Raw genomic sequence first — 23911 nt, forward strand, 5'->3', positions numbered from 1 at the left:
TTGAACTAATGGACAAATATAATTAAAAACAAATGGTAACATTTCCAATGAAACTTTAATTAACACATATCATTTCTTTCGCAAAATCAGGAATGATATACCAAAAGCTTGTTATATTATTGAAAAAATGAATCTTTTTGCATCTTGCACAATGCTGCTTTTGTACACTTGATTAATAGTTCTAAGAAAGTCTATAAAAGATAGCAAGCTACCAGTTTTACAAATTTCACCATACACACAAAAACATACAATTACTATGCAAATTGCATTATTCTTTCACAAGGAAAAAATATTTTAATATATACATTGGGTTATTACCCTCTCCGTCATTGCACTTTCTAATCCTGTTTCTTTCATTTCTATAGTAATTTGTGATTCATGTAAAGTGCAGGCTTATATTTCAGTTGAATTTAAATTCCTACTCCAACGTAGTTGTTAAAACAAACATAGAATTAAGGAATAAAAGCAGTTAAAACATTAACAGAACAAAAGCACTCAAGTATTTATGAAGACTCCCTAAACAGACACTACAACCACTCATCATCAGTACCTTTATTAGCATCATCTCAGTCTTATCTAAACTATTATGGTTCAAATCCTACTTCAAATCATTTTTTCATATTTAGGAGGAGAGCTATATTATAACTAAAACTAAGTCAAATCTTTACAACAACTTACACCCCTTGCTTGGTCTTTTTCTTTCCTTGTATCTTGCATTATCTTTCCCTCGATCCTAGTATCCATATTTAACTAAGATATACTATTGCCCTCCATCTTGAAAATCTAACTTTCTTATGACTAAAATTGCACTTTATGGCTTGTTTACTACCCAGGTTGTTATTGAAAGAAGAAAAAGTAATTACCAAATACCAAATATCCATATATTAGCTTCAATTAAACTAACTACTTTTCATAGCCCCTGATCCAAGAAAATAGATCTCAACTCGTAAAAATACTAGAAAGCTTATGTTTTATCAGCTACAATAAAATATAGAGTTCATGGGCTCACCAATCCCAGGTTGCCAAAGACAAGCAGCCAACACTCCAGTTTGGCATCTAACATTAGCCGTGTCACAGCTCCCTTTTTCACTTACATCACCCGAACTCCCAGATTCTACGATTCCTTGACTCCCTTTGGGCACATTATCCTTTGTTGGACCTTGAGAAGTCATGTCTCCTCTCTTCTCTGGATCCTGCGGCGCCTTATGGTCGTCCTTTATTGGAGATTGCACGGGCTTGTCACCTTCCTTTTTAGCAGTTTCAGAATCCTTATGCTCTTCCTTCGTAGGAGGATTCGTGGACGTATTAACCTTTCCGGATGCCCCTGGGTTCAAGTTCTCTGGTCCGGGAGGAGGCACTGATTTGATGGAACTATTCATCAAAGGTGAACTGTCAGAGCTAGAGGAATCAGAATTGCTAGAATTTGGCAACGATTGGCTAGGTTGAGGCGGCGAGGTATGAACCCGGTCCGTCGGCCCAGCGTTTTGGATCGGAGGCGAGGTGGGAGGGGGAGAAGAAGCAACCTGTAAACAAACCCAATGATCATGACTTCCATGATGAAGTCTAAGAGCTTACTCCAGATATCAAGTGCTAGAGTTGGAGGGAATTTTTGAATGAGTTCTAAATTCAAGTATTAAAAAAGAATAGATGTTTAGGGTTAGGGTTATGCTTGATTATTGTGTTCTCTTGGAGTTTCTTCTTGGTGTCTTGGGCTCTAGATTCATCTAGAGAATGGGAGAGAACGATCCTCCTATCGAATTGATGATCAATAGTATCTTTGCTTTCTTTTCTTCAGTTAATTTGATTCCTACAATAAAATCTACTGTTTTTTATTGTTTCATTGGAATTGTTGAGTTTTTTCCGCTGATTTTATCAATCTTGTTAGGGTTTACTTGAAATATTCAAGTATTTTCTATCAAATTGGTATCAGAGCAGATTTTAGGACCATTGTGGGCTGATTTTCTGAAATTTCAGCGGCTGTTTTTGTGTTCAGTGGATGGTTTCTTGCTGAATTTTGAGTCAATATCCAGAATTTTTTTATGGTGGCCAAAAACGTAGATGCTTTGGAGGAACGCTTTGAAAGGGAGATGAGCAAATAAAAGCCACGGTGAAAGATCGAATCTCCTCCGTAGAAGACAAGGTTTCATCCATAGAAGACAAAATTTTCGATCTTCATGTGATGGTGAAGAAGTTATGGAAAAATCAAATTCAAACGACGGCATCGGAGGCAAAGGGATGATGAGGTAGAAATCATGGAGGAAAGAGGTGGAAGGTATGGCGGGATGCATGGGTATGAGGAATGTGAATCAAAGAGTGCTGGTTGGGGAAGAAAAGAAAGGGAATATGGAAGAAAGAGTGCTGATTTTGAAGAAAAGAGGGGAAAAAGCGAAGACAGGTTTATGTATGAACATAGGAAGGTAGATCGGGAGACTTGGGGAGGGCCAAGCACTTGGGAAAGGAAAAACTATGGAAGAATAAGGGGAAACAGGAGATATCAGAAGGTCATGAAGCTAAAGATGCCCATTTTTTGAAGGGTATGATACACATAGGTGGATCTAAACAGTGGAGAGGTATTTCGCTGTCAATGGTCTGACGGAGGAGAAATTGACAGCAACAGGTCTATGTTTGGAGGGGAAGGCACTATCGTGGTATTAGTGGAGGGACCAGAGGAGGCTCATATAGGACTAGAGAGAGTTCAAGGAGTGCTTACAAGAACGTTTTCAAACCGGCAAGGGAGGAGACTTCTATGAGCAGTTTTTCACATAAATACAAGACGAATCAGAAGCAGACTACTATGAGAGGCTTGAGCATCTAGCTAGTCAGGTGGAGCGACTATCAAAGACGATGTTGGAGGACAACTTCATGAAGGGGCAAAAATACGAGATTAGAGCTACGGTGAGAGACCTTGTGACTTGGGAGAGGTCATGGAGTTGGGACAATTGGTAGAAGATCAGAGGTATCTAAAGAGGAGAGCCAAGAGGAGCGGTTCAGGTGGCTCTTCCAGGATGACTACCACCCTTCTAGCACCCAAGGGTCCTACAACATGTGGTTTTCGGGAGACTACCCGGGAGAAGCCATTAGTACGAGGGAATGGAGGAAATTTCAAGAGATTGATGGAGAGGGAGATGCAGGAGAAGAGGGTGAAGGGATATAGATTATGCTTCCGGTGTGATGACTACCAAGAGGAGAGCAGTTCAGGTGGCTCTTACAGGATGACTACCACTCTTCTAGCACCCAAGGGTCCTACAGCAGGTGGTTTTCGGGAGACTACCCGAGAGAAGCCATTTGTACGAGGGAATGGAGGAAAGTTCAAGAGGTTGATGGAGAGGGAGATGCAGGAGAAGAGAGTGAAGGGATTATGCTTCCGGTGTGATGAGAAGTATACTCCAAGGCGTAGGTATTGGGACCGAACTCTTTAGGATCTCACCATCTGTGATGACGAGAAAATTGAGGGAGGTTAGAGAGAGGTAGAGGGAGAGATGGAGTAGAATATGCATCTAGATCTGGCAGGGTTTCCCTAAACTCGGGGGTAGGATTCACTACGAATCATACCATAAAGGTTAAGGGAGAGATAGACGACAGGGAGGTGGTGATATTGATTGACAATGGGGTTACCCACAATTTCGTCTCCACTCAGGTCATCGACCAACACGGAGTGAAATTGGTAAACAGGTTATTATGGGTTGATAATGAGTACATGGAAGGTGGATAAAGGCCAGGAGTTTTGTAGAGTGGTGTTGACCATTTAGGGGATTCAGGTGAGGGAGGATTTTCTCCCACTGGAGTAAGGAAATACTGATATCATCCTAGGGATGAAGTGACTGCAGACCTTAGGAGAGACCAAGGTTAATTGAGGAGCACTCATGATGGAGTTAATAGTGGATGGAAGAAAGGTAGTGATCAGAGGGGATGCAACGCTATCCAAAGCCATGGTATCTCCCAAAAACATGGTGAGAAGTATACATGAGATGGGAGATGGCTTTCTGGTGGAGCTGCACAGACTGGAGGGGGTTAGTTTGGAGGAGGGAGGGGATATATCTCTCTCAGTACAGCCGTTGATTCAACAATTCGATGAAATTTTTCAGCCACCTCAGTGATTGCCACCACCCAGGGAGCAAGAGCATGTTATCACCTTGAGAGGTGTATCACCCATTAATGTAAGGCCCTACCGCTATCCTCAATTTCAGAAGGATGAGATTGAGAAATTGATTAAAGAAATGCTGGAGGCAGGAATTATCAGGCTTAGTGTTAGTCCTTTTTCTAGCCCAATTTTACTGGTTAAGAAAAAGATGGTAGCTGGAGGTTTTGTGTGGACCATAGGGCAATAAATAAGAAGACTGTGCCAGAAACATTTTCTATACCAGTGATAGATGAGCAGTTAGATAAGTTGAGTGGGGCAGTGATCTTCACCAAAATAGATCTGAAATCAGGATTCACCAGATCAAAATGAAGAAGGAAGATGTGCCCAAGACTGCTTACAGAACTCATGAGGGGCATTACAAGTTCCTAGTGATCCCTTTTGGCCTCACTAATGCTCCAGCCACGTTTTAATCACTGATGAACAAGGTCTTCAGACCCCATCTCAGGCAATCTGTTTTGGTGTTTTTTGACGATATCCTAGTTTACATCAGGACAAAGGAGGAGCATTGGGCACTTGAGGAGGGTGCTAGAGGTGTTGCAGGAGCATCAGCTGAGGACCAACCTGAAACTAGTGTGGAATATTTGGTTCATATTATGTCTAAAGAGGGGGTGGTCGCAGACCAATCAAAGATTGAGGCTATGTTGAGATGGCCAATACCTAAGAACCTAAAGGAGCTGAGGGGATTCCTATGACTGACAGGATACTATAAGAGGTTCGTGAAGGGATATTGCACCATAGCATGGACACTAACAGAATAGTTGAAGAAGAATGGTTTCCTATAGGGGGAGACAGCAACAGTAGCTTTTGAGAGCTTGAAGAAGGTTATGATGACTGTACCAATCTTAGCACTACCGGACTTCACTCAAGGGTTTATAGTAGAGACAGATGCTTCAGGATATGAATTGGGTGCATAACTCATGCAGAATCATCAACCCATTGCCTAATTCAGCCAGATGTTGACAGTTAGGGCCAGACTGAAATCAGTTTATAAGCGATAGTTGATAGCCATTGTATTAGCCATCCAGAAGTGGAAACCCTACCTATTAGGTAGGCATTTCATTGTCAAAACGAACCCGCGGAGCTTGAAGTACTTGTTGGAGCAGTGGATGGTGATAGATGAGCAACAAAGGTGGTTGTCCAAGTTGCTGGGATGTGATTTTGAAATCAAATATAGGCCAGAAGTGGAGATCAAGGCGGTACATGTCTTGTCCAGATGTATGAGAGAGTTGCAAGAAACAATAGTGTTGATCCCATTGATGTTAGATTAGGAGGCCATCAAGGAGGAGAGTGCTGGGGATGAGGAGTCGGGAAAGATTAGGGTTGATTTACTGAGGGTAGGGAGTAGCCATCTCGGGTATTCCTTGGAGGGGAGAGACTTCTGTACCAAGGAAGGTTTGTGATGCCTAGGAAATCAGTCCACATTCTACACTTGCTCTAAGAGTTTCATAGGACTACTGTTGGGGGTCACTCAGGAGTGCAAAAGACTTACATGAGACTAAATTCAGAGCTGTACTGAAAGGGAATGCATACAGATGTCGAGGAGATAGTCATCAGGTGTGAGATCTATCAGAGGAACAAGTACATGGCCATATCTCCATGAAGATTACTACAGTCGTTAACTTTTATGGGCCGTGTATGGGAGGAGATATCCATGGATTTCATAGATGGGCTATCCCAATCAGAAGGGTTCATAGTGATCCTGGCGGTGGTAGATTAATTGAGCAAGTATGCCCATTTCATTCCCTATGACATTCAAACACCGCAGTGACAGTGACATCAACTTTCATCAGAGAGATGGCCAGACTGCATGGAGTATCGGAAGCTATAATATCCGATAGGGATAAGGTGTTCCTCTAGAGATAGTTGTTCAGACTACATGGGACAGTATTGAAAAGGAGTACCGCCTACCACTCACAGATGAATGGTCAAACATAAGTGATCAACAGGAGCTTTGAAACTTAAGATGCTTTGGGTTGGAGATGTCACGCCCCAAGATCTAACTTGGAAAGAATGTCGATCAACCCAGCCATTTACCAGAGTCATCTATAGCCTTCAATCACACAGTCTAACAAAAATCTATAATATTAAAAACATCCATATACAAGTCGATTCATATCTCAAAACATCATATACAATACTCAGGAACTATGCTAAAACCACAGATACTGAAATATATCCTGTCCTGAGTACAAAAGAATCAAAATCATCAAAAGAACTAAAAACCTGTAGATCCTGATCAACTTCTATCCCCCTGCTCCCGAGCCCTGACCTGAAAAGTATCAATCACATATATTGAGCTTTACAAAGCCCAGCAGGTCACCTAATACCTATAACTGAAATCAAAGCACGGCCATGCTATCAATATGCATGTCAGTCAATCTAATCCATATCAGTCAATGGTCAATGAGTCTATGCAATACGGAAATCCATAGTCAATGAAATCAAGTCTATCAATGCAGCAGCGGGCAAATCAATAAACCAAACTCAATCAATACACGTCAATCTCGAAGAAATCCGTACAGAGTTGAAAATCAATCAATCCGTCAAATCAATCACTATTAATCATCGATACAGCGATAAAAGAACATATAAATCAAACTCAATCAATCAGTATATCAAATCTCAGGAGAATCCGTCGATCAGTCAAATCAATCGTATCGAATCAATCGATCAAATCAATACTATCTAGTCAATAAAATCTATCAGAAAAGCAATACGATAAATCTCAATCTATACTAGCAATGAATCAAATGCAGCAGGTAATACGGTACAGAAACAATAGTATCAATGAGTCTATAAGCAATATCAATAAATCTATAATATTCATATCCATATCATCAATGAATCAATACGATATTTATATCCATCCATATCAATATCTATGCTCAATGATTAATCAATGCTCTGAATCTATCAATGAAATCCGTACAGTAAAAGAAAATATGTCAATCCAATCCAATCAATAAAGCAAAAATCGGTAAAGCAATAAATCTATAAATCCGTATATCAATACAGTAAACATGCCTTCAATACAATAATACTGAACAAGTACAATCAACTGGCTATGTTGCTGTTGTAGAATACATATTGCTGTTGTAGATATCCATACGTTGGTTTCAATAAAAAGAGTCGTCACTCTATTGCCCGTCAGCCGCCCGTCGGCATTTCTATAAGAACTCCTTATGACTCACATCCATACATCCATAATCGATGTTTAAAGGAAAGCCCGTCGGCCCACCATCCTGTACAGGTCAATCAATCTCCAACCAACGTTCAACTAGGTTCCACTTGTGTTCCAGTATTCAATAGTCAATCAATATTCAATTCAATAATCAATTCAATAATCAATATTAAAGCAATCATATCAATATTTATATACATAGCAATGCAATCTATCAATTTCAGACAAATCAGAAATCGTACGAAAATCGGGCAGAGTAACGGCAGTCTATCAAATTTACACAAAAATCCTACAAAATCATAATTCACCAAATTACAACAGAATGTTCACGACAACAATATAAGACTATTCTTCTACTGAATCCATATCAAATAACATCCTGATATTTTTCTATTCAATTAAAATCGAGTAGAATCAATTCCGACCGGTAAAATTATCGTAGAAAATACTCAAATCGTGTACAATATTCATATCTATAACATTCTAAAAGTTGTGCGGTGAAAGTTGTGTCAATACCAAATCAGGTCCAAAATTCGACTACGAAAACACAAAACAGATCACAACACGATCAAAACACAATATCTCTGAAAACAGAAATAGGATTCGGAGTCCTTACCACGAGATCTACACTTTCTCCAACAGCGGCGTCAGACGAAAAGCGCTCCGCGGCCTCCGAAACCCAAGATTTCCTTTACTTTTCTTCTCTTTCTCTCTCCTCAGATATTTCTGAATTTATAAAAATGATTTCTCTCTCCTCAAAACGAGCTGATTTCCTTATAACCTTAGTCTGATCGTCCTGGCCGATCGCGACATCGTCCAGGGCGATGTGACCAATTTCCAATCGTACTTGACGATTTTGCAGGACGATACAGGACGATAATTAATTTGCCAAAACCCCTTGCTCTCGGGATTTTGCCATACACTGATCGTCCCAGGACGATCCAAAATCGTCCTGGACGATCCAGTCCATAAATCATTCCATAAACACTCCAGAAATCAGCTGTTTTCAATGCACTGATCGGCCTGGACGATCTCAACATCGTCCTGGACGATCCTGGGAGGAAAATCCAATTCAGAGAGGAACAGTAAGGGAACGAGGTCTCACAGGAGACACCCAAGTCATGGGCCAAATGGCTAGCATGGGCCGAGTATTGGTACAACATCTCTTATCATTTTACTTCTTAGATGACCACATTCAAGATGTTGAACGGAAGGGATCCACCTCACTTGGTGCACTTTGACACAAAACACTCCAATTTCTTCAGTGGATGAGTAGTTTGAGGAGAGGGACAGGATATTGAAAGAGTTGAAGAGGCATCTACTGAGAGCTCAATAGAAAGAAACAAATAGATGAGCATAAGAAGGACATCAAATTTAAGGTAGGGGAAAGGGTGTTCTTGAAGCTCCAACCTAACAGGTAAATGTCAGTCGCCAACAGGAGGAAAGAGAAACTTGCACCAAGATACTTTGGGTCATATAAGGTATTGGAGAGGATTGGAGCTGTGGCTTATCGGCTGAAACAACCACCAATGGCGACTATACACCTGTTGTTCCATGTATCTCAGCTGAGTAGGGCAATTGGAGATTATGCAGCAAGCTCTGAGTTACCGGTGACACTAACTGAGGATTTAGAGGTGATTTTAGAACCCTTGGAGTTGACGGGGGTTCATCAAAGAGAAGATGGAGCTAAAGAAGTACTGATCAAGTGGAAGAGCCTCCCGGATGCCACATGGGAGCCATATGAGAGGGTGACATGCATGAGTTTCTTTGCTTTCACCTTGAGGACAATGCGATTCTTTGGGAATGTGGTATTGATAGGCCAGTTCTCACTGAACTGGCTCAGCCGGCCCAAAGAGGACCGGCTCTTGTATACAAGAGGCGGTTTGTCCGCCCCCTTATTGTCGTAAATCCTAGTGGGGTCCACTATGAAGAAAACTGAGGGGCAGATAGAGTTGGAGGGAATTTTTGATTGAGGAGTTTTGAATTCGAGTATTAAAAAAGAATAGATGTTTAGGGTTAGGGTTATGCTGGATTATTGTGCTCTCTTGAAGTTTCTTCTTGGTGTCTTTGGCTTTAGATTCATCTAGAGATTGGGAGAGAATGATCTTCCTCTCGAATTGAAGATCAATTGTATCTTTGCTTTGTTTTCTTCACTTGATTTGATTCCTACAATAAAATCTACTATTTTTTATTGTTTCATTGGAATTGTTGAATTTTTTTCCACTGGTTTTATCAATCTTGTTAGGATTTACTTGAAATATTCAAGTATTTCTTATCAGAAACAAATTAGATGATAATTAGCATTTGAATTACAATTTACAAGCAAAAAGTTGCAAATTCAAAATGTTACTGAGGATACACTTGAACTAAGGGTGTATGTGAGCCAAGCCGGCTCGAGCTTGACTCGATAACGAGCTTATGAGCCAAGCTTCTCAAACCGCGAGCTTGAGTTCGAGCTTGATGAGGCACAGCTCGTGAACTCGCGATCCCGGCTTGTAATAATATGTCAGATATTAGTTTTTTAAACATGCTATATTTTTTCTCTTAAAAAAAATAAAAAGCAAATAACTTTCTCTACTTTCCAAAAAAATTAGACTTTTCCTTTGCACGCGACTTTTCCTTTGCACGCAACAGACACTCTCCTCTCTAACGCAAGCATTCTTCGTCTCCGGCAATGAAGACCCACGTGATCTCAGGAGCTACTCGGGAGTTCTTTTTTTTTCCCATGAGCCAAGCTCGAGCTTAACTCGAGTTCAAGCTCTTGATTTGGCTGACGAGTCAAGCTCGAGTTAGCAAACCTTGCAAATAATCTGATTTGTCAATATACTCTAATATAGATGTACTGCCACCTATGATGCACCGACACTCCGTTTTAAGAGGCAGTGCAGTGTTGGACACGTGTCGGACACGGACACGTGCCCGACACAGCGGGGACACGTGTCCGACACGTTTTGACCGTGTCCAGAACTGTTTTGAAAAAAATTAAGCCGGACACGCGTGTCCGACACGCGTGTCCGGCTATTTCACATTTTAAATTAAAAAAAAAAAAAAAACATAAGAATTTTTAATATAATATTACCTTAATTTATATATATTATATTTAAAATTATTATGCCGTGTCCACGCCGCACCCGTGTCCTATATTTTTAAAAAATGCCGTGTCCCGTGTCCGTGTCGTGTCGTGTCCGTGTCGCCGTGTCCGTGTCCGTGCATCCTAGACTGCCACATTGACTTGAAGATACTCTAACATAGATGTGCTGCCACATTGACTTGAATTTCTTCCCCATTTACATCATCACCGAATGCATCATTCCAACAATAAATTAGCCTTTAACTGCTTTTCAAAACAATATACTTGCATCTACAAGCAAAAGCCAAGAAGTAAAGACAACTAAATGATAATTAGCATTTGAATTACAGTTTAAAAGTCAAAAGTTACAAATTCAAAATGTTACTGGGGATATGCTTGAACTAATGGACAAATATAAGTAAAAACAAATGGTAACATTTCCAATGAAACTTTAATTAACACATCATTTCTTTCGCAAAATCAGGAATGATATACCAAAAGCTTGTTATATTGTTGAAAAATTAAATCTTTTTGCATCTTGCACAATGCTTCTTTTGTACACTTGATTAATAGTTCTGAGAAGTCTATAAAAGATAGCAAGCTACCAGTTTTATAAATTTCACCATACACACAAAAACAACCAATTACTATGATAATTGCATTATTCTTTCACAAGAAAAAAAATATTTTAATATATGCATTGGGTATTACCCTCTCCGTCATTGCACTTTCTAATCCTGTTTCTTTCATTTCTATAGTAATTTGTGATTCATGTATAGTGCAGGCTTATGTTTCAGTTGAATTTAAATTCCTACTCCAACGTATTTGTTAAAACAAACATAGAATTAAAGAATAAAAGCAGTTAAAGATCATTAACAGAACAATGGCACTCAAGTATTTATGAAGACTCCATAAACAGACCTTACAACCACTCATCATCAGTACCTTTATTAGCATCATCTCATTCTTATCTAAACTATTATGGTTCAAATCCTACTCAAATCATTTTTTCATATTTAGGTGGAGAGCTATATTATAAATAAAACTAAGTCAAATCTGATGCGGTGCATCTATACTACGGTGCACCTGAGGAGTATTTTATCTACCAGCTTGTTTCTCTTTAGTTGCTGTTAGCACTAGTAAAGCATGTGGCCACTAGTTTTAATACTTTAGTTAGTTATATAGTACACTTTACACTTTTTGCTTGCAACCCCTGTTTTGGGAATACCGAAAGAAGAAGGAGATAGGTATATGAGCAAATTGTAGAGAGGAAGGAGGTAGTTTTTCATCTTGCAATATAGAACTACAGTTCTTGGTATTATTTGTCTTGTAATTTCTTCCTTGCAGGTTTTGATCCTCATCAAAATCTTTACAACAACTTACACCCCTTGCTTACTCTTTTTATGTATCTTACACTATCTTTCCCTCGATCCTATTATCCATAAGATTTCACTAAGATATACTATTACCATACCCCCATCTTCAAAATCTAACTTTCTTATGACTAAATATGCACTTTATGGCTTGTTTACTGCCCAGATTGTTATTGAAAGAAGCAAAGGTAATTACCAAATACCAAATATTCATATATTAGCTTCAATTAAATTAACTACTCTTCATAGCCCCTAATAATACTAGAAAGCTTATGTTTTATCAGCTATAATAAAATATAGAGGTCATGAGTCTCAACTCACCAATCCCAGGTTGCCAAAGACAAGCAGCCAATACTCCAGTTTGGCATCTAACATTAGCCGTGTCACAGCTCCCAGATTCTACGATTCCTTGACTACCTTTGGGCTCATTATCATTTGTTGGACCTTGAGAAGTCATGTCTCCTCTCTTCTCTGGATCCTGCGGCGCCTTATGGTCGTCCTTTATTGGAGATTGCACGGGCTTGTCACCTTCCTTTTTAGGAGTTTCAGAATCCGTATGCTCTTCCTTCGTTGGAGGATTCGTGGACGTATTAACCTTTCCGGATGCCCCTGGGTTCAAGTTCTCTGGTCCGGGAGGAGGCACTGATTTGATGGAACTATTCATCAAAGGTGAACTGTCAGAGCTAGAGGAATCAGAATTGCTAGAATTTGGCAACGATTGGCTAGGTTGAGGCGGCGAGGTATGAACCCGGTCCGTCGGCCCAACGTTTTGGATCGGAGGCGAGGTGGGAGGGGGAGAAGAAGCAACCTGTAAACAAACCCAATGATAATGACTTCCATGATGAAGTCTAAGACCTTACTCCAGATATCAAGTTTGATTCCATACCTTCTCAGCCTCATTAGGTTTCCCATCTCCCTTATCTTCCCCCGCCAAAGCCCGGTGCTTCATCTCAGACGAAGCATTCGACGCCACCGCAATGGCCAAAACGCAGAACATAGCCATGGCAAACACCTTACTATTATTTTCCATGATATATGTTCTTCAGATCTTACAGAACAAACTGGAGAATCAAGGCTTCAACAGCTTGTTAATTGAAGACGACATGGCTCAGCAACAACCACATCTTCAAACGTTAGACCAAAGTATTATCGGGCAACTGGATTCCCCCGGGACCAGCTTCCCGCCGGCACCAATCAAATCCCCCGAGATCGGCTTCGCGCAGACGAAGAATCGGCACAACTAGGTTTCTGCTAATTGTTTCGGATGACTTGGAGATTGAAAGAGAAGGAAGAAAGGAAGACTTATCTCTGGGAGTCGTCGAAGGAAGACGCCGACTACGATCGAAGAAGACTGCTAATTGTTCGGAATCTGGAAGTGAAGGATGGAAGTACGGGTTTACAGGTCTGGATTAACCTTTAACGAGTTAGGCTCTGTTTGGCACAGCTTTTTAAATTAATTTTTAGTAAAAAAAATTAATTTTAAAAATTCAAATTATTATCATAAAAATTTATCTTGATCGGGCACTAATCTCAAAGCAGAATCAAGTTAGAAACTTCAAAATTTAAATTCAGGATCACCTGAACTTAGATTTTAGCAAACTTATTGTCGAACTGAATGTCTGGGAAATACAAGCCCAAAGTCACCAAATTCAACTCAATCCGAGCCTAAATGAGTACAAATCAAAGACCTGAAGCACATTTGGAATGTTCAAACCATAATTTAGATTACCAAACAGTTTTCAAACATGACATGGTTATAGTCGAATCGAGCAGCTTGATGAAACAAATCCAACGAGCCCAAGATCGCCAAACTCTAATATCATTAAAACATTATAATGTCCGGTAAACATTGAATGATCAAAGAAATCAACATCGCTCGTCCCTTCAAACCACTCCCAATTTACCCTTAATCTTCCTCTTATTTACTGGTCATGCCACTCTTAGACAACTATAAATATACCCCTCATTTCTAATAAGAGGGGGCCAAGCAAGGAAGAGAATGAAGAAAAGAAAGAGAATGAAGAAGAGAAACTTGAGTTCTCTTACCACCAAACTCCTCGACCACCGCCAGACTTCCACCTAACAACCAACCGACCCCAGACTTCTGCTCGACCACCGACTGACGTCGAACTTCCACACGGTAGCCAACCATCATCGAACTACTACCCGACCACCAACTGACGCTGGACTTCTGCCAAACCGTCAATTAAAGTTGGATTCCCGCTCGACTACTAAATGTCATTGGATTTCCGATCTCTGCTCGTAATTGGATTTCAACACGATAGTTAATTATTGTAATCATTTCGTCCTTAATTTCAGGGACGAATCGGCCACATGTAATCTAATCAAACACTAGTATAATCGTTTCAACTCGGCTAAGCCTATAGTTTTTCCCTTTTCCAGGGTTTTCCATGTAAATATATATATATATATATTCATTCATTAGCAACTAATTTTAGAACATATAAGTTAATGAGCTGAACAAAAAAGAAAAGCTTGTTTGCTTAATGAGTCAAGCCAAACAATATTTGAACTTACTCAAATTTGACTTAGGCTTCATTTGTGACAGCTTTAGGCATTATTTTTTTTTATATTTTTAGATATTTTTGTTATAAAAGCTGTTTTATAAAGCAATAAGAAAGCAATCTCAAATGAAGTTTTATTCATACACTATAGAGTATAGACCATGTAGTCTTTCTTGGTCTGTTGGTTGGAAGCTTAGTCTGCTAATCAAAATGTCTTGAATTTGGTATTACTTATTCATTGTAATGAATTTTACCATTTTTTTTTCTTATGAATTTTACAATTTAATTCCCCCAATTTTTTTATTTTAAACATTCTAGTTTAAACAAATCGATTACATAAATAATTAGTGACGGAAAAATCACCATAAAAAACACATAATTCTAGTACAGACATCCTCAAAAAACTGTTAAAAAAAAAAAAAAAAAGATCAGCTCCATTTGGTAGCTTGAAGATTATCTTCTTAACTGTATAGGAAAAAAATATAAAATTTAGCTGAAGTGGTCTTCCAAAATCTTAAGTATGCATTCAAAGATAACTAAAAGTTTTATTATCTTTCCAGATATTTTGTCTCCACACCCAATACCAAAAACCCTTCTACATATTGTCAACAAAATCATTTATAAAAATATTTGATTTAAAAAAAATAATGTTAATAAGTGTGTAATTTACTCTAGGTGATTGATGTGTGGCTTGTTTTTTTCATCATTTTGTCTATCTTTTATCATATGCTAGTGATGTGTCATCAAATAATTTTTATGATGAGGCACGAATCTCAAAGAAAATTTGAATTGAAAATTTTTACATTAAATATGGGACTGTGAGAACTCCGACTTCAGTAAACTTAGAGTCAAACTAAATGTCTCTAAAAGATGAACTCAACGACACCAAATTCGACCCAATTCGAGCCCAAATGAGTCTAAATCAAGGGCCGGAAGCACATTTAAAAGAATCAACTCATAAATTAGATGACTAAATGAAATCCAAATGTGACATGCTTATAGTCGAATCGAGCGGCTCGGCGAAACAAATCCAACGAGCCCAAGATTACCAAATTTTGGCATCATTAGGGCACTTAAATACTCGATAAATAGTTCATAATAAAAGGAAACAATATCGGTCGTCCATTCTAAACACTCTTAACATGCCCTTGTTTTTTTCTATATTTACTAGACATGTCACTCCTAGAAAACTATAAATAGCCCCACATTCATCACTGAGGAAGAGGGAGGATAACACAAGGGGGAACGAAGAGAAGAAAGAAAGAGAAATATGAGATCTCTCTTGCCACTAAGCTCATCCTCGACCACCACCCAACCACTAATTATTGTCAGACTTCTACCCTGCCACTGACTATCATTGAACTTTCTCCCAACCACCATCTGGTGTCGGACTTCTTCATGGACATCAACGTCGCCTGCAAACTATGGTCTTTCTAACCTCTGCCGCCTAACTATGATCTTTCCAACCACAGTCACCGACTGCAGTCTTCCAACAAACATCACTCGTCGACTATGGTCCTACCGACTAAATGAACATGTCAACACTAATTCTTCAAACTCCCACAATGTAATGCAGCTTATATGACGTGTATATATTACATCAAGCCAAGGCCTTCCCCCCAAGAGAGGGCCTCATTTGTAATCAACTACAAAAATTAATTGATTTATTTAAACTAGGTCAGGCCTCGTTGTTTTTCCCCCTTTCCAGGGGATTCCATATACATCACCCTTCTCTTTCATCTAATTGTATGAAGGATCTTCGTACAAGGCTAAGACGTTAAAATTTTATATTTTTCTACAGCCACGAAAAATTCAGGATACAACAGTTTGGCAACATTTGTGAGAATATGATTCCTAGTTTGGGGAGATTTTTTCTTTCAATCTTAAGAGGTCATTTCACTTCAACATTCTGGGTATGCTTAAAGTGATATAGTCTTTTTTACCATGACCTATTACCAGGTTTGAAAGAAGTCCTTTAATATTGAGGATAACTTCATTGCAATAGTAAACATAAATTATTTTTTATCTCTCAACATCAGTTATTGCTGCATCAATTACATGGGAAGTAAATCTAGATTGGGGGGAAACCTTGGCTGTAATCTTAAATATGATTTGATTAGCAAGCCCCTTAAATAATGTCAAAGTACCAACCTTAAAAAAGTTGTAATTGTATAAATTCATATCATTCTTCACCTTTGATTCATGATACATGCAGAATTCACCCCCTCCCATTCAAGGCATAAATAATTCCAGGGGGATTCGATTCAACTTTTTTTATACAAGTTAATATTATTAAGCTATGCTCTAACAAACATCTCTTATAGGTCAAACATTTTTGGTGGATTCTCTTGACCTCTTCCATATAGGTTAATATCATCGAACAATGCTCTAACAAACAACATCAAATAGATCAAACATCCCTAGTGAATTCTCTCAACCTCTTTCACATAGGTTAACACAATCGAGTAATGCTCTAATAAATAATCTCAAATAGGTCAAACATCATTGGTAGATTCTCTCGACCTCTTCCACATAAGTTAACGTCATTAAAAAACATTCTAACAAATAACCTTGGATAAGTCAAACATCCTTAGTGGATTCTCTTGACCTCTTTCACATAGGTTGACGTTAGCTAACAATGATCTGACAAACAACATCGGATAGGTCAACATCATTACTTATCAAATTTCCCCAACCTCTTATAGGAAAATTAAACATCAACAAACAATGATATGAAAAATAACCTTGGATAAGTCAAACATTCTTGGTGGATTCACCCAGCCTCTTCCAGTCATCTTAATGTCATTAAGCAATGCTCTGACAAACAACCTCAGATAGGTCAACATCCTTTTTGTATTTATCTCAAACTCTTAAATTCATCGAGTAATACACTAACAAATAACCCCAAGAAGACTTGTCTATAAGGTAGTTTCAAATTAAAGCTAGTAGCGGATAATGTCCTCACTAGCTAGAAAGACCCCATTAGGGTATGTGGCCGACATGGTCTCCACTTATAATCTAAGGAAGTTCTTCCTGTGAGGTAGCCTTGAAGGGAAGTCGGTAGTAGATAAAGGCCTCGCTAAGTAGGCTCTAGGGTCACCACTTATTCGAAGACCTTAAAAGGTTAAAATTCTTAAAAGGCATAGGTACACTTAAAGAACTTTGAATGTTAAAAGCTTCAAAAGGCATAGGTACACCAAAAACCTTAGAAGACTAAAAGCCTCAAAAGGCATCAGAATGCAAAAGACCTTAGAATGCTAAAAGCCTCAAACAGCATAGGAACATCTATAAACCTTATAAGGTTAAAAACCTCAAAAGGCACACTTATCATATATACAAATGACCTTAGAAAATTAAAAGCCTCAAAAGATACAGGTATACAAAAGACTTTCAAAGACTAAAAGCCTCAAAAGGCACAGGTACATCAAAATCTCAAAAGATTAAAAGCCTTAGAAGATATATGTATTTGATTATTTAAAAATCTCAAAAGACTTAAAAGTTGTAAAATAATTACAATTCTTCTAATTTAATTGCTCTAATAGAGGGGGTGGGGGAGTTCATAATTCAAAGTTATTCATTAATTCAAGCAAACATCAATATCATACAACTCTCTAAGATAAATAAAGAGATATAATTAGATAGTTCATAATACTACAAAAATTATAACATACTCATTATCATTTGAAAATACTTTTTCAACTCCCTTTCATTACTACTAACACCCGAATTTGGAGGACAATCTTTGGATGACTGGTTGGGAGTTAGCAAGTCATTTATAACCTTAGTCCAAGTTGTGTCGATCGATCTCTTTTCAAGAAGCAACAAGAAAAGCCTTCCTCAAGACTTTGGAGTATCATATAATTTGTAATGAACTACTTGGATATGATTGTGGATTCTTGACGATAAGTTGAAGACCCCTTAAACTCTTCTATAGCCTTCAATGATATGGTCTCTATCCTGAAAGATATTTTTCTCTCATACAATTGAGGAGTACACACATCCCTGTTGGATCTTTATGAAAAAAAAAAATCAACACATAATAAAGCTTCTTGCAAACTATCATCATTCCATCATGCATCCACTTAATTGGCACTATGAATATGTTGCAAAAATGTTGAGATAGATATAGTGTTCATTCCCTCCATTAAATTATCCATTATTAACCTCCCATCAACATAGTGCTTACTATGTCCAACAAAATGCAACTCGATCATCACTATCATTAGCCATTTGCCTGATAGCTATCGTTGGTGCTTCACCTTATATCAACCATCATAAGCACATCGCTCAACAACTAATAGCAACATAAACTCCAATTATCGCCTTCAGTTCATTGCTCGGTCACCGATCGTCGTCAGACTTTCGCTCGATCGCCGTCAGACTTTTACTCAATCATCATCAAAAATTTGTTCCACTGCTAACAATCATTCATTATCCTCCTGAGCACTATCACCGCTAGATCTTTTTGGATCATCCTCTCATGCATGAGTTGGGTGATCTTCTTCTGTCATGTATAATATAAAGGAAAAAAATTATCTTTCTTCAAACCCCTTTTATAGAAAGAGTGGCACTGAAGCTTGATATGAGATGTCACCTATCTCAAATAGTGAGCGCCACTAAAACTGAAAGAAATTCAGAAGAAAAAAAGAAGAAAGGCAAGGGATACTCCTTATGCATAAAATAAATACACTAAAGCTTGATAGGAGATGCCACTTATCTCAAACAGTGGAATATCTTTAATGTTGGAAGAAATTCAGAAGAGAAGAACAAGAAGAAGAAAGGCAAGGGCTACTTATTCTACATAAAAGAGGGGTATAAAAGCTTGATAAAGGATGCGGCCTATCTAAGACAGTAAAATGTCTCTAATATAGAAAGGCGTATAAGGGAAAAGAAGGTAAATGACTTATTCTATAAAAAGAGGGCACTGACGCTTGATAGGGGATATTGCCTATGAAAATAGTGGAATGCCTCTAATATGAGAAGAAATATGATGGGAAAGAAAATGGAAAGAGAGGACATTTTCTTTTATACAAAGATGGGGACTAGACTTGCCAGGGGATGTTGCCTATTCAAAATAGTGGAGGGCCTTGGTTATAAAGGAGCAACCTTCCACTACCCTAGGGAATATTTCAAAAGAATAAGAATATTCTCATAAAATAAGAATATTTTGATAATATTCTTAAATATTCCTAAAAATATTTTTAAAAATAAATTTTTGTTATTAAATAAAATTTATGTTATTAAAAAATCTATTCTTAAAGAAAAAAATTTATATATAAATAAATAATAGGCGAGCGACGTTATAGTCTCCTGAAAAAAAAAACAAAAAATTTACAACTGAAGCATGTTATAATCGACTACTCAAACCTTACCCGCAAAGGAGCGCAACTGTTCACTCGTATGACAGCGTGGGCCCAGCTCTGGCAGGTGGCAACCGGTGCAACAAATGCTTGTCTGGGCCCGATTTTCAGCTCATATAGTCTGATTCTAACATTTTTTTGTTCTCCTAGATAGTTTTTGACCTTTCAAACTAAACTTTGGCACTTTAAAAGCTCAATGGAGCTTTTAAAATCAATTTTATGAAATTTCAAATATTTTGCAGCATAATTTTTTAATAATTTTCATCCCGATCAATATGCTGACCTCAGAATAATAAAAAACTATAATTAAGGGCATTTTACTTTATTCACGGCTTTGGGAGGATGTCAACATTGACATTTAGGGAGAAATTGCGCCTCAAAATTACCCATAAATTGCAATTGTATATTGGATCAATTTGAAGAACTCCGACCCAAATACTTTAGACTTTGCATACTTTAACATCTAAAAATATATGTCAACTGATATATCATCTAATAAAGTTTATGTTTGGGTATAAATCTCGTGGCAAATTTGAATTAGAAACTTCTAAAGTTAAATCTTAAACCATCAAAACTCTAATTTCAATAAACTTATAGTCAAATTGAATGTCATAAAAGACGAACCCAAGGACACAAAATTCAGCCCAATCAAACCCCAAATGAGTCTAAATCAAGGATCTGAACGACATTTAGAAGGTTCAAAGCATAACTTTGATGACCAAATGATATCCAAATGTAACATGCTTACTTTCAAAATTAAGCGGCTCAACGAGACAAATTCAACAAGTCTAAGATATCCAAATTCTAGCATCATTAAGGCACTTAAATTTTTATAAATAACCCATGATCAAAGGAGTCGATATCGGTCGTCCATTCGGAACACTCCTAACATGTCTTTGATCTTCTCTCTACTTACTGGCCATGTCACTACCATAAAATTGTAAATAGATTGATCCCTTATTCTTCACTTGGGAGGGGGGTGGGATGAATCAAGGTGGAAACAAGAGATGAAAGGAAGAGAATTCCAAGATCTCTGCTACCACTAAGCTCCCTCGACCACCACCCAACTGTCGATTATTGTCGGACTTCTGCCCGGCCACCAACTGTCAATGAACTTTTTCTCAGCTACCGACCATCATTATACTTTCGCCCGACCACCGGCTGTCACTAAACTTCTACCTGGACACCGGCATCGCCTGCTTACAAGGATCCTTCCAATGTTCGTTGCCTGACAACAGTCCTTCCGACCACCACTGCCCAACTACAATCTTTACAGCCTCCGTCACCCACTAACTATGGTCCTTTAATTTCAACCATCATCACCTGGCTATAATCTTTCAGACTTCCATCACCCATTGATTATGGTCATTTCAACCACTATCGCCCCACTATGTTCTTTTCAACCTTCCTTATGTGGCGACAACAATCTTTTTGACCACCGTTACTATTATAACTATAGTTTTTTCAACATCCATCACACGTTAAAAATGGTCCTTATGACCACCGTTATTTGACTACGGTCATTCTGACCATTATTGCTTAACTACAATCTTTCTAATCTCTGTCGCTCGTTGACTAGAGTCCTTCCAACCACCGTCATCGACTACAGTCTTGACCTCCTTTGCCTACTAACTACAATTTTTACGACCTTCATCGCCTATTGACTATTGTCTTTCTGATCACCGTCATCCGACTATGATCCTTTCAATCACTATCTCCTGGATACAATCCTTTCGACCTTCGTCACCTAACTATGGCCCTTCCGACCACTGTCGCCTGACTACCATCCTTCCAACCTTTATCGCTCATCAATTATGATCCTACCGAGAAAGGAGCATGTCAACACTAATTCCTCACACTCCCACTATGTAATTCACTCTATATGATGTGTTTTTTCTACTTCGAGCCAAGGTCTTCCCCCAAGTAAGGGCCTCATTTGTAATTAACTAAAACCATTAGTATATTCATTTAAACAAGGCAAGGCCCCATGATTTTTGCCCCCTTCTTAGGAGTTTCCACGTAAAAACTCTAATGTCTCCTATGAACATTGCACCCCTCTCTTTCATCTGATTGTGTGTTGGATTTTTGTACAAAGCTAAGATGTTAAACTTTATATTTCTCTACTGCCAAGAATGTTCGGGGATGCACCAATTAGAATCATAACATCTGCTAATTTATAACAATCAATAATGTTCATTTCTAGTGATTCTCAAATTTTTTTTGCGTGAAATAAAATAATATAAAATTATATAATTAGCTATGAATGATGATATGAGATAGACTTCATTGTAACTGAGAAGAATAAGTATGACAACTTTCTCTACCCAATTCTAGATATAAAATGAAGTAAAATATCTCAATTAATAAAGCTATAATACCAACTATGTTATTCGAAAGTTTAGTTGTTAATATCAAGACTTGATGAAATTAGTCTTGATTTTCAATTTAGGTGTACAAGAAAACTTTAAGAAGTTTCTTGTCGAATTAGTCTTAATATCAAGACCATGTATGACATGTCATGATTGATATTTGTCTAAGTATCAACAACTTCAAATCACTATTCATTTGTCTCGTATTAGATTGTTGAATAACCTTCTTGTCTACCCAATGTTAGCCTATTTTTTATATTCATCTTCATGACACCAACCTTCTAACTAGTCTTCTTCTACCTGTCAAGTTACATTTGCTTACTAGCATGTCTTTTTGCCAATTAGCTTCTCCAGACTACAACTAGACCTGTCAATATTGGACCCAACCCGAAAACCCGACCAGAAAATTTCGGGTTTGGGTTGACCTGAACCCAAAGCGGATCAGGTTCGGGTCCTGAAAATAGACACGTTTTCAAAATCGGGTCGGGTTCAGGTTGACCCGGGAACCCGGGAATGACCCGGAATACCCGAAGCGGATCGGGTTCAGGTCCGAAAAATCAACCCGTTTGCAAAAATGGGTCGGGTTGACCCAAACCCAAATAGTGCCGGGTCAGTTCCGGATTCGACCCGAACCCGACCCGTGACCCGAAATTGACAGGTCTACCTACAACGCAACTCTTACAAGATGATTTCATCTTGTTCAATTTCAGTTCAAATGTCATGGATGTTGGTGGTATTGGGTCAAATCGAATAAAATTTATTTTGTATATATTTTAATGCACAAAAAGTGCATATCCAATTCATCATCTCCTTCTGATTGCCTTAAACTAACATATAATTATTAATATTTAATGCTTCTAATAGTTGTCATCAATGCATATATTTTATTTTCTATTTAACATCCTAAAGTTTGGATGCTTGTGTCATACAAAATTTAAAAATTTTCATATCCCCTTGAACAATCTATCAATCATCCACTTTTATTTGATCTAACATGATTTAATATCTGTAAAAAAAATTTAGATGTCAATTTTAAAATCCTATGATTCAAAGATGTAATTTTCTTATTAAACATTGATGCTCTATGTTGAAAATCATCAATATTAAAAAAATCTTTTAGTTTGTAGTCTCAAGAATATTTTAATATTGCTTAGTTAAATGAAAATTTAATTTATTATTTTATTACTTTATTTTGTTGAATGATTTTATTCTTATGTTTAACATTCTTAATTTTAGGGTATTTTTAGAAATCACATTTAAGATATAATTAACTAAGGGGCTTCTGTCCATAGGAGTCTTCAATTCACTAGAGCTTAAAAAAAAATTGTTTTTGATTTTCTTTATTTTTTCACAAAAAAAAAAATCTCTATGATATATATTTTAACCTATCTTTAATTTATTCACGCAATACTATGTTAGAATTTGTCGCACTTTTTTTATCCACCTGCCTCCACTATAATCCAAGAAATTATTAGGCGCTTTTGAACTACACATATAAAAATATTTACTCATTTTTAATATGATTTGTTTCAACTCCCCCTTTCTCCTAATTATAGCTGTCAGAAGTTCACTGAAGCCGCCGGAACATACCGGCGGTTTGCTGGTGATCGCCGGCGGTTTTCCGACGATAAGCTGGCAGTTTAGCCGTCGGTAATTCCTTTGGTTATAACCGCCGGTTATTTACCGGCGGTTTACCGGCGATCCTCGATGGTCAATCGACGATAATCCGACTGTTTGGTCGCCGGAATGATTCGGCCAAACCGACGGTCGAACAACCGCTATGCCGCTGGTAAATAACCCGCAGTCACCGGCGTTATGACTGCTGGAAAAAACAGTAAAAATCGGCGGTATAAACTGCCAGAACGCCGCCGGTGCGTAGAGCCGCCGGAAAA

The 23911-nt window shown here is 38.0% G+C and overlaps 1 protein-coding gene across 1 annotated transcript in view; it reads right to left on the bottom strand.

Annotated features, from left to right (window-relative positions):
- Nucleotides 1-13164, bottom strand: part of LOC110104033 — a 29495-nt gene extending 16331 nt beyond the window's left edge. The window contains exons 1-2 of the mRNA XM_028696868.1: nt 12652-13164; nt 12087-12573 (exon numbers count right to left, since the gene is read on the bottom strand). Of these exons, the coding sequence (XP_028552701.1) occupies nt 12087-12573; nt 12652-12795 (631 nt within the window). The 5' untranslated portion in view covers nt 12796-13164. The remainder of the gene's footprint in view (nt 1-12086; nt 12574-12651) is intronic.
- Nucleotides 13165-23911: the final 10747 nt, after the last annotated feature.

This window comes from Dendrobium catenatum, unplaced genomic scaffold (genome assembly GCF_001605985.2).
Source record: "Dendrobium catenatum unplaced genomic scaffold, ASM160598v2 fragScaff_scaffold_847, whole genome shotgun sequence".
Classification (NCBI taxonomy): Eukaryota; Viridiplantae; Streptophyta; class Magnoliopsida; order Asparagales; family Orchidaceae; genus Dendrobium; species Dendrobium catenatum.